The 11,031-nt window shown below is 54.9% G+C and overlaps 1 protein-coding gene across 1 annotated transcript; it reads right to left on the bottom strand.

Annotated features, from left to right (window-relative positions):
• Positions 1 to 292: 292 nt before the first annotated feature.
• LOC130266561 (uncharacterized) lies at positions 293 to 4,012 on the bottom strand. Its single transcript, XM_056515816.1, has 9 exons — positions 3,657 to 4,012; positions 3,314 to 3,378; positions 2,880 to 3,200; positions 2,213 to 2,361; positions 1,848 to 1,983; positions 1,431 to 1,618; positions 1,211 to 1,348; positions 822 to 936; positions 293 to 559 (listed from the first exon to the last, which is right to left on the bottom strand). The coding sequence occupies exons 1-9, from the start codon at positions 3,772 to 3,774 to the stop codon at positions 539 to 541; spliced, it is 1,251 nt and encodes a 416-aa protein (XP_056371791.1). The 5' UTR covers positions 3,775 to 4,012; the 3' UTR covers positions 293 to 538.
• Between the last annotated feature and the right edge of the window lie 7,019 nt (positions 4,013 to 11,031).

Genomic DNA, 11,031 nt, shown 5'->3' with positions numbered 1-11,031 from the left:
CCCTTGCCCTCCGTGGATGCTTGCCAAGGAATCCCTCAAGGCTGGGCTCAGAGCATACTCCAGCTGGTCCTTCTAAAACCCAGGCTCCTTGTCCCCTTCAGCGTGCTCAGCACGACCTTTAACCCCACGGTGTTGTGCAAGGGGACCTGCAGGACAGGGACCTTTGCAGCCTGAGCTGCCCCTGCTGCTCACTGTCTGTGCACAGAGCACAGCGCGGAAGAGAACGGCAGCAGGGCCCTGGGTGTCCCCGGCTCAGATTTTTGGGCCGCTCAGGCTCCAAAGAGATGTGGGTAAAGTGAGCAAACCAAACTTTATTAAGGCAACGCGAAGCAAAGGGGTGAGCTGGGAAGCAACACTGGGGATGGGCAGGGACTGAGGAATGGAGGGAGGGAGGTGCCAGCAGGGAGGGAGATGGCAGGAGCTCCTGGAGCTTGCCACAGTTTCAGTTGTGACAAGCAAGAGCTGTGCCTGGATCTCCAGCTGGTCCCATCTTCAATGGCAAGTGGAGGCTGCCAAAGGACACTGAATCTTCTGCCTCTTAGTTCTTGTCCTGCAGCTGCTGCGGAGAGCGCCAGGAGGGAAGGCTCAGCGCGGGCTGTGCCCTTAAGCTCAGCTGCCTGTGCCCAGCCCTGGCCTCCCCGGCCGGCACAGCCCCGAGGCCCGGCTGGGCCGGGGCTCCGTGGGCACCGGCTCGGGGCCGGAGGAGCCCGGCCAAGAGCCCGCACGGCCCAGCGAAGGGAGCAGCCCCCGTGTGGGGCGCAGGCTGTGGCTGCCCTGGCTGCGGCGCTGGGCAGGGCCAAGCTGCCGGCCCTCAGGCTCACCTCCACAAAGAACGCCAGCGCCGGCAGATCCCAGCGAGGCTGCCCCCAGATGGGCAGGCTGAGCAGGTGCGTGGCGATGCAGGAACACAAGGGGCTCAAGCCATGGCGCATCTCCCTGGAAGGGGGACAAAGGCACCAAGGTTCTGAGCCGGGCGGGCAAAGCTCTGCAAGGACTGACTCACAGAGGTGTGTGATCTTTGCCCAGCACCCTGAGAGGGGACGTGGGCCCTTGGGGAGGCGGCTGCTCCTGGGCCCCTCCTCTTCCAGCCTTTTCCAGTCTGCTCGGACATCTCTTCGTACCAAGGCCCTCTGGCCACAACCACGGGGACTGTGTGGGGCACTCTGGGCTCAGGGCACCAATGCTGGCAGCGGGGAGAAGGGGGTCTCACCTGGCCAGCAGCCCCACTGCACAGTGCTTGGTGTCGGCACAGAGCAAGTTGTCCCAGACCCGCTTGCGCTCCAGAGCCACCAGCATTTCATCGCGGCCCAGGCAGCAGAGCAGAGCCTTCATGGTCTGCACTGCAAACCTGTGTGCAGAGCAAAGGCCAGGTCACGCTGGGAGCTCTGGCCCTGGCCACAAGGGCGTGGGAAGGGCAGGGCGACTGGCACCTGCTGCGGTTGCTGGGAAGGTGGTGCTCCTCCCGGCACGCAGTCCACACGTTCTCAACGCCCTGTGGCATCTGCTGTGTGCTGCTGAAAATTTGGAAGAGCAGAGCCACGAACAGGCGGGCCGAATGAAGGAGTACTGCAGTGTGCCACTCGGGCACGTGGACAGTCACCCACAGCACCACAGTTGCCTGCAAAGGACAAAGCGCCCCAAGGCAGCGCTCAGTGCCGAGGCTTCCCTGTGGCAGGGCCCAAGGGGAGACGCAGGGGGAGCACCCGGCCTGCTGCTCCTGAGCCTGTCCCTAGCCCAGCTTCCAGCCCAGCGCCCGAGGCTGGGAGCTGCAGGGCGCTGGGGAGAGCATGGAGAGCTGCTGGAGAGGGAACCTGGAGGGTGAGCAAAGGCCAGTGGCAGAAACTCACAGCCAGGGCAAAGACGGCCTCGTTGTCCTCTCTGGAGAAGAACATGCTGGACTCCATCACAGAGAGCAGTGCTGCAAGCACGTCCTGCACCACCTGTCCCGACGAGCCAATGGTTCTCCACATCAGGGCGGCAGCTCTGTGGGAGCAGAGCTGTGCATCAGTACCAGCCCCGAGCAGCTGAGTGGGGCCAGGTGACAGAGCCCCGGTGCCCTGAGGGGCAGGGAGGGAGCATGGCAGCAGGCTCAGCAAACAGGGGGGCCCGAGGGCCCCGGAGCTCTATGCCTGACTCCACTGCTCAGGCTGTACAGGGCGATGGCCCTACAGGCTGGTGAGCCCTGAGCTGCCAAGGCATTTGTGCCCCGTACCCGTCACACGATGGGGCACAGCACAGGAGACTCATCACCACTTGAAAAGGGTGTTCGTCAGCCAGTGTCACAAGGACATTTTGCAGCCCGGCATCCACGGTGACACAGTACATGAGTCTCTGGTGAATGTCCCTCACGATGGCTGGCACCTGGAGGGGGCACGAAAAGGACTCGGAGAGCTGTCCATGGGAGCGACGTCCCCAGCTTCCCCCAAGAAGCTCTTGCATTCCCACCGCATTGTGCTGGCCTCAAAGGCTGAGGGGGCACAGCGGACGTGGCTTGAGGGGCCACACTGTTGTATTTCATTTACTTGGTTAGTGTAGCACTGAGAATGGTATCTCCCTGAGTTCCCCTATAGCCCATCTTGTGGTTCAGTCTTTCCCCTCCCCTTTCCCCTCCGCCCTAAGCTGACTGGCTGGGGTCTGGTTTCCCTCCGCCCCTGGCGGGGGGTTTAAAGATCACAGCCGGGCATTCCTATTTCCTCTTTCTCCCTGGAAGCCATCCGGAATAAAGCTGAGAAACCCCTTCGCGGGAAGGAGCCTCTTTTGTTCTTTTTCCTCGTTCCTGCAGGGCTCTGGGCTTCCTTCTAGTACTGAGCTAGCCAGAGGGAAGCCCAGATAGCTCTAACATCATACGATCCTGGCAGCTCTGGTCCCAGGGTGCCTACCTGCTGTGGAGAAAAAGCAGCCTCCTCCTGGGGAAAGTCCCGAGTGGGAGCAGGAGTGTCAGTCTGGCTGGCCATGGAGTCGGTGTCTGAGATGCTCCCTGTGAGGGTGTCTGTGCTGGCCACGCTCTCAGCCCGGGCCGTGCCAGCCTTGGCGCTGCCCTCAGCCGCTGCCATGGCAGAGTCTGCTGCGCCTGCAGAGGACTCTGTGCTGGCACCCGGCTCTGCCTGCAGCTCGCTGGGCCTGCAGTCGGGCTGGGCTGAGTCCTCGGTGGCTGTGGCCGTGCTCTTCCTACGCCGAGTGCGCAGGAACCTCCGCAGCACCTGCAGCAGAACGAAGGGCGGTAAGGGAGGGACGCTCCATGCTGTGCTCCATGCGCGGTGTTGGGCCGAGCAGGGACAGCAGGCCCGGCCCAAGTGGGGGTGGCCACAGGTACCTGCACAGCTCTGTGGAAGCGGCCACGGGCGGGATCCTGCTCCTGTGTCCGGTCCTTTACTGCATCTGGCACAGAGCAAGTGCAGCTAGAGCTGAGTGGCCGCAGGAGAGGGCAGAGAACACAGCCCAGCCCTGCGCTGCCAGGCCAGGGACAGCCAGATGGCCAGGGGACGGAGCACGGCTGCTGGGAGAGCAGCCCCAGCCCCTGTGCGTGGGCATGTTCGGATGGGATGGGATGGGATGGGATGGGATGGGATGGGATGGGATGGGATGGGATGGGATGGGATGGGATTGGGGCAAGGTGTCTCCGAGCACCAGCCCTATGGCCCAGGGCTGCCACTCACCATGCTGCAGTGGCTGCAACTGCTCCGGCTCTGGAGGCTGCTGTGCTGGGGCAGCTGCAGGGCCTTTCTTCTTTTTTCCCCCAAGGGTCTTGAACAGGCTGAACACTCTGCCTGCCATCGCGCTGTCTGACCTCGAGGGCACCTTCGAGACAGGTCCCTCAGAAAGGTCCGAGTCAGCGGTGTCACAGTCTGGCCGCAAGGCCAGCGACAGGAGTAGCGCTTGGGAAAAGCTCCGGGTCAGGCACGAAGGAGCTGGCTCTGTGGGGTCCCCTCACAGCTCCGCTCTCTGCGTCCTGTCCCGTCGCGAGCACCGAGCACTCTGGCGTGGCCGCCTCGCTGCCAGCACCTGTGTAATCGTGTATCACAAACGGCTGCTTGGACACCCTGTTCCACAGCGTTCCACTCGGTTCCACGGTCACCATGCTCCACCGTGTCTCAACGGGCTGCTTGGACACGCGGCCACGGTCCCTGGGGCCGCTCTCAGCTCACCCAAAGTGCCCCGGTGTCTAAGACAGCCCAGGACACACCCAGACCTGCCAAGTGCTCAGGGAAACACTCTCCACGGTGCCTGGCCCTTGCAGCCTGCTTGCTGCTGGCCCTGGAGCAGAGCAGCTTCCAGGCAGCAAGAGGCAAACACATCTTGCCAAGGGTTAAAAACACACCAGATAGGTGAGATGGCATTAGTGTGTGCAATAAAGGCCTTTGAATTCACAGCTCTCCGAGAGAACTTTGGGGCTCTCAGCTGGGCAGAGATGGTCTGGCTCACACCTGTGCTCAAGGGGGGGGAACACACCCTGCTGCAGGTGCTTGGGTTGGTCTCCGCAGGCACAGGCAGATGCCAAAGCTGCTCTTCACAGCCTTCTCCCTTCCCACTCTCTTCTGCTAAGGGCATGGAGCCTCAAGGAGGCCCTGAAAGGAGTGCAGGGAGCCAAAGGGAGACAGCCGCACCTACATCACTGGGGCTCCTGGGGAAGCACGGTGCTGGAGAAGCAAGCCTCTCCGCCAGAGGCATTTCCCCAAATTTTTACGTTTCCTGGGGAACATCAACACACACTTGGAAAACCCTGGCAAGGCTGAATTACTTCTGGTTCTTGCAGCACAGGCACTCCAGCTGGAGCTCATCCTCCTTCCCCATAGTGTGTTTCCACGTGTCGCTCCGGGCACACGGCCTCGAGCCCCCTACAAACACGAGCTGCCCGCTGCCTCTTCACTCCCGCCTCAAGTCCCGCCTGCGGTCTCGGCAGCCAAACCAGGCTGTTGCCAGCCAGAGAGCAGAGCCCTGTTCCCCCAGGAGTCTCTCATGGGCAGTGGCGGAGATTATTTTTTGGAATAATATAACAACTAGGAATCCAAACCTAGTACCATGCACCCCGGTAATGTAGAAAAGCTTGTGCGACTCAGGCCATCTGAATCCGCCTCTGCCTTGGCAATAATGAAGCAGGAAGAGATATATGAAATGGTGCTCGATATGGCGAAGAAGCTCCAGGCATACATGGATGCTGTGCATGGCCCAACCCATGCCAGAATCGCCGCCATGGAAACACACTTACAAAATTTAGAGGACAAGATAAAGGAAAATCATAAGAGGCTCAGGGACGAAATTAAGGAGGACCTCCTCCAGATTTCAGCTGTGCAAATTAGATGTCCTGGCACCCAACGTAGACGTTTCCCCAATGGAGAGAGGAGGTACACTCCCCGGGCCGAGGTATAATTTTTTCTTGCAGGATTCTAAAGAGAACATGAAGAGGTGGGATAGAAAGCCTACGGCTGCTCTGGCACGACGGGTGAGGAATTTGAAGGAAGGCAAGATTGAAAGAGGATGTTCCACCCGAAAGAGAGCTGCTCCTGTTGCCCGTACCCAAAGTGCCAAATATAATAGTGATAATGACATGTCTGACCCTCTCAAAGGAACTTCTAAGACATATGCCCCAGGAAAGAAGGATAAACAGGCTTAGAGGGGCCCTGCCTCTAGTCAGGGTGAGGCGAGGGAAAACCCTGTCTTTTAGACTGTGTGGATTCGGTGCCCTGGAACATCGAAACTACAGAAGTACAGAGCTTTAGTTGACACAGGTGCCCAATGTACAATAATTCCATCAAGATTTGTGGGGGCTGAATCTGTTTCTATTGCTGGTGTGACAGGTGGCTCGCAGGACTTCACCTTGGTGAAAGCTGAAGTAAGTTTAACTGGAAGGGAATGGAAGAAACATCCTATTGTAACTGGTCCAGAGGCTCCATGCATTGTGAGCATAGATTACCTTCAAAGCAGCTATTTTAAAAACCCAAAAAGCCTTAAGTGGGCATTCGGGATAGCAGCTGTGATGGCATAACGCATCCGGCAATTGAACACCCTGCCTGAACTGTCTGAGAATCCAATTACAGTAGGACTGCTGAAAGGAGAAGAGTAACGAGTACCAATTGCCACTTCAATAGTACATCGCCGGCAATATAGGACAACTTGAGATGCTTTGACCCCAATCCATAAAATGATCCGTGAGCTGGAGAGCCAAGGGGTGGTGAGCAAAACCCACTCACGCTTCAACAGTCCCATCTGGCCTGTGCTCAAATCTGATGGAGAATGGAGACTAACTGTGGACTATCGTGCATTCAATGAAGTGACTCCACCGCTGAGCGCTGCCGTGCTGGACATGCTGGAGCTGCAGTACAAGCTGGAGTCCAAGGCAGCAAGGTGGTATACCACCATTGACATCGCCAATGCCTTTTTCTCCATTCCTCTGGCAGCAAAATACAGGCCTCAGTTTGCTTTCACCTGGAGGGGCGTGCAGTACACCTGAAACCGACTGCCCCGGGGTGGAAACACAGTCCCACCATCTGTCATGGACTGATCCAGGCTGCACTGGAAAAGGGTGAGGCTCCGGAACATCTACAATATATTGATGACATCATCATATGGGGGAACACAGCAGCGGAAGTGTTTGAGAAAGGAGAGAAAATTATCCAAATTCTCCTGGAAGCCGACTTCACCATCAAGAAGAGTAAGGTTAAGGGACCTGCGCGTGAGATCCAGTTCCTGGAAGTGAAGTGGCAAGATGGACAGCGTCAAATTCCTACTGATGTTATTAACAAAATTACAGCTATGTCCCCACCTACTAACAAGAAAAAGACACAAGCTTTCCTAAGTGCCATAAGCTTTTAGATAATGCACATCCCTGAGTACAGCCAGATTGTGAGCCCCCTTTACCAGGTCACTCGTAAGAAGAACGATTTCCACTGGGGCCCTGAACAACAATAAGCCTTTGCCCAGATTAAACAGGAGATTTCCCATGCAGTAGCTCTTGGCCCAGTTAGGATGGGACCAGATGTGAAGAACCTACTGTACTCTGCAGCCGGGAACCATAGTCTGTCCTGGAGCCTTTGGCAGAAGATGCCTGGTGAGACCCGAGGCCGACCCCTGGGATTTTAGAGCAGAAGTTACAGAGGGTCTGAAGGCAATTACACCCCAATGGAGAAGGAAATTTTAGCTGCCTACGAGGGAGTCCAAGCAGCTTCAGAAGTGATTGGTACGGAAGCACAGTTCCTCCTGGCACCCCGACTACCAGTGCTGGGGTGAATGTTCAGCGGAAAGTTTCCCTCAACCCACCATGCCACCAGTGCCACATAGAGCAAGTGGATAGCCCTCATCACTCAGAGTGCCAGAATTAAGAAACTAAATCGTCCTGGAATTCTGAAAATAATTACAAACTGGCCCGAAGGTGAAAGTTTCAATGTCGCAGATAAAGAACAAGACCCAGTGACACGGGCTGAAGAAGCTCCACCACACAACAAGCTACCGGCAGAAGAAACACGATATGCTCTATTCACTGACGGTTCCTGTCACGTCGTGGGAATGAATCGGAGATAAAAAGCAGCTGTATAGAGCCCCACACGATGGATTGCAGAGGCTACCGAAGGAAAAGGAAAATCTAGTCAATTCGCCAAACTCAAAGCCGTCCAACTGGCCCTTAACATTGCAAAGAGAGAGAAATGGCCGAAACTTTATTTATACACTGATTCCTAGATGGTAGCCAATGCTCTGTGGGGATAGTTGAAGAGATGAAAAGAGGCGAACTGGCAGCACAGAGGAAAACCAATTTGAGCTGCTAAAGAGTGGAAAGACATCGCTACTCGATTAGAGAGATTACCTGTAAAAGTTCGCCATGTAGTCTTTGCTCAAAGACCAGGATGCACGGTAGTGAATATTGCAAAAAGATGGAATGACACAATGTGTACCACAGGGAGAACTAATTGTAGGATGAGACAGAAAGAAATATGTAAGTGTTAAAGGACTAAGTGAAATGAGAAGAAATGTGTAAGTGTTAAATGTTTGAGCAAGTTGGATGAAAGCTTTTACGTTGTATTTAGTGGGTATATATCCCAATCGTGTGTCAACGTTCATGATGTGGGATAAGGGGTGGAATGTCCCGGGTTAGTGTTGTGTCTGTTCCTCTCCCTGCCACACCTCTCTGTCTGCATGGAGCTGCTGCTGGTGCCGCTTCTCCCCCCGCCCGGGGGGGTGGGGCCCCGGCTGTGCTGCTTGGCTTACCCAGCTGCTGCTGCTGCTGCTGCTGCTGCTGCTGCTTGCTGCCCCAGCTTGCTGTTGCCCCGACTGCTGCTGCCCTGCTGCTGCTGCTTTCCCTCCCTCCTCCATCTCGAATATCTGTACCGGCTCCAGACGGAACCTCAACATCAGAGACTGCCTCTGGAGCCTGCCAAATAAGCTTTTTCGCCCTTCCCAGCAGCGACTGTCTCGCACTTTGGTGAAAACGTTTTTTGTCATCTGAGATTGTACTTTCCTGGTTCTGGGAATTGTTTTTCTTGTGTTTGTTAATAAATAGGTTTTTTCCACTTTTCCCCCTGAGTAAAATTCTTTCCGAGCCCAGCGAGGGGAGGAATTGTGAGGGGGGCTTATTCTCTGGGGGGCTCCTTTGGAGGTTTTCCCCCTCAGTTTTGTCCTAAACTTGGACATACTGTAAGTGTGATTTTACTCAGGTTGATACCTCTTTGTTTGTCAGCAGCTTTCTGATTCTTCTTTCTTCTTGCAACATCAGCTTTTTTTACCCACTAAGATGACCAATTTCAGAAGGTTTAGGCTGGTTCATTTACCATATGTCCATTTTCCTGTAAATATTATCCCACACTTGTGGTCAGCAGGGGTGTAGCCAGTGGTTCTAGTCAGTGCGTTTGGTCAGTTTGGTCGTCATTGGGGTGTGGTCAGTGGGTGTGGTCACTGGATGTGGTCAGTGAGTGAGGTCAGTAAATGTGGTCATTTTGGTAGTTGAGTGTGGTCAGTTGGGTGGTCAGGGGGTGTGGTCAGTGGTGTGGCCAGTGAAGTGGTCTGTGGGTGTATGGTCAGATGTTTTGTCAGCAGGGTTTGGTCAGTGGGTTCTGGCAGTGGATGTGGCCATTAGGCAGGGTCAATTTGGTGTGGATTAGGGGTATGGTCATTGGGGTTGTCTGTGGAGTGGGGTGAGTTGGGGTTTTCATTGGGATGATCAGTGGGGTGTGGAAATTATGGTGGTCATTGGGGGTTGCCATAGGGTGTAGTCAGAGGATGTATGGTCAGTTGGGTTGTCAGAGGGTGTGGTCAGTGGGGTGTGGGCATTTGTTACTTGGATATGGGTGTGGTCATTGGGTTGGTCAGTGGGGGTATGGTCAGTTGAGGGATCGTTGAGGTGTGGTCGGTGGCTGTGGTCAGTGGCAGTGGTCAGTGCTGAGAGCACTCAGGCCCTGCAGCAACACGAGGGGCAGGAGGGAAGCGGGGCAATGGCATGGGAGCAGCACTGGCAACACCAAGTGCTGCTGCTGCTGGGCACAGCTGTTGTGCCAGCACTGATCTGCCCCAGCTCTGCACACAGACATTGCTGCTGCAGTTCCAGAGAAGGGAACAAAAGGGGCATCGCTGGAGAAAACGTTGCTGGGAGAGAAATCCTTTAGTTTGTTTAAAGCCATCAAGAGCGCAGCCCTTCATTTACACATTTTGTGGCCTTAGGGAATATGGAGAGAAACAAAATGAAGAATGGAACATACAGTAGCATTTTTTTAATGGACAATATGATAAACCAAAACAAAGGAAAAAGTATCAAAGATGACTTTTAGTACAAGTGATTTGAAGAAATCGGCCAGCAGTTTAATGTCCCAGAAATCCTCCAGTCATCAGTATCCACTGAGCTCAACAGCTCCTGGTTCCTCAGGCTGTAGATGAGGGGGTTCAGGGCTGGAGGCACCACCAAGTACAGAACTGACAGGGCCAGATCCAGGGATAGGGAGGAGATGGAAGGGGGCTTTAGGTTGGCAAATGTGGCAGTAATGACGAAAAGGGAGACCACGGCCAGGTGAGGGAGGCAGGTGGAAAAGGCTTTGTGCCGTCCCTGCTCAGAGGGAATCCTCAGCACAGCCCTGAAGATCTGCACATAGGAGAAAACAATGAACACAAAGCAAGCAAAAACCAGGAAAGCACTAACCACAATGAGCCCAAGTTCCCTGTAGTAGTTGGATTTTGAGCAGGAGAGCTTGAGGATCTGTGGGATTTCACAAAAGAATTGTCCCAGGACATTTCCATGGCACAGGGGCAGGGAAAATGTATTGGCTGTTTGCAGCAGAGCATTGAGAAAGCCACTGGCCCAGGCAGCTGCTGCCATGTGGGCACAAGCTCTGATGCCCAGGAGGGTCCCGTAGTGCAGGGGTTTGCAGATGGACACGTAGCGGTTGTAGCACATGATGGTCAGGAGGGAATATTCTGCTGACATAAAGAGGAGAAATAAGAAATTTTGTGCAGCACATCCTGCATAGGAGATGTTCCTGGTGTCCCAGAGGGAACTGTGCATGGCTTTGGGCACAGTGGTGCAGATGCAGCCCAGGTCAGTGAGGGCCAGGCTGAGCAGGAAGAAGAACATGGGGGTGTGCAGGTGGTGGCCGCAGGCTACGGCGCTGATGATGAGGCCGTTGCCCAGGAGGGCAGCCAGGGAGATGCCCAGGAAGAGGCAGAAGTGCAGGAGCTGCAGCTGCCGTGTGTCTGCCAGTGGCAGCAGGAGGAAGTGGCTGATGGAGCTGCTGTTGGACATTTGCTGTCTTTGGGCATCATGGACTGTAGAAAGAAGGCATTGATAAATTGGAAAAACCTTGTGGAGTCAATCCTATGTTAATTTTGTATTAATTCACTTGTGGGGGTTCTTTGACCTTCAGGTGCTTTAAGGCACCAAACTCCGGAGCTCTTAGGCTTTTGCCCTGAGATTTTGGCTCCTACATCATTGGGTAATCTTTTATACAAGGAAAGCTACTAATAGTTAAAAAGGTTATTTATTGCAAAGCACATCTTATTACAAAACACATCAGTTTTAAAAGGCAATGGCAAAAAGCAGTGGCAAATCAGCTAGTAAAA

The sequence above is a fragment of the Oenanthe melanoleuca genome, unplaced genomic scaffold (genome assembly GCF_029582105.1).
Source record: "Oenanthe melanoleuca isolate GR-GAL-2019-014 unplaced genomic scaffold, OMel1.0 S086, whole genome shotgun sequence".
NCBI lineage: Eukaryota > Metazoa > Chordata > Aves > Passeriformes > Muscicapidae > Oenanthe > Oenanthe melanoleuca.
This window is presented reverse-complemented; position numbering and strand designations above follow the sequence as displayed.

Excerpts from the sequence above, each read along its gene's own strand:
- LOC130266561 (XM_056515816.1), bottom strand. The coding sequence starts at position 3,774 with ATGGCAGGCAGAGTGTTCAGCCTGTTCAAGACCCTTGGGGGAAAAAAG. Across the intron at positions 1,619-1,847 it reads AGGCCGTCTTTGCCCTGGCT|GCAACTGTGGTGCTGTGGGT; the intron begins GTGAGTTTCTGC and ends TGTCCTTTGCAG. Across the intron at positions 560-821 it reads CGCTGGCGTTCTTTGTGGAG|CAGCTGCAGGACAAGAACTA; the intron begins GTGAGCCTGAGG and ends CGCTCTCCGCAG.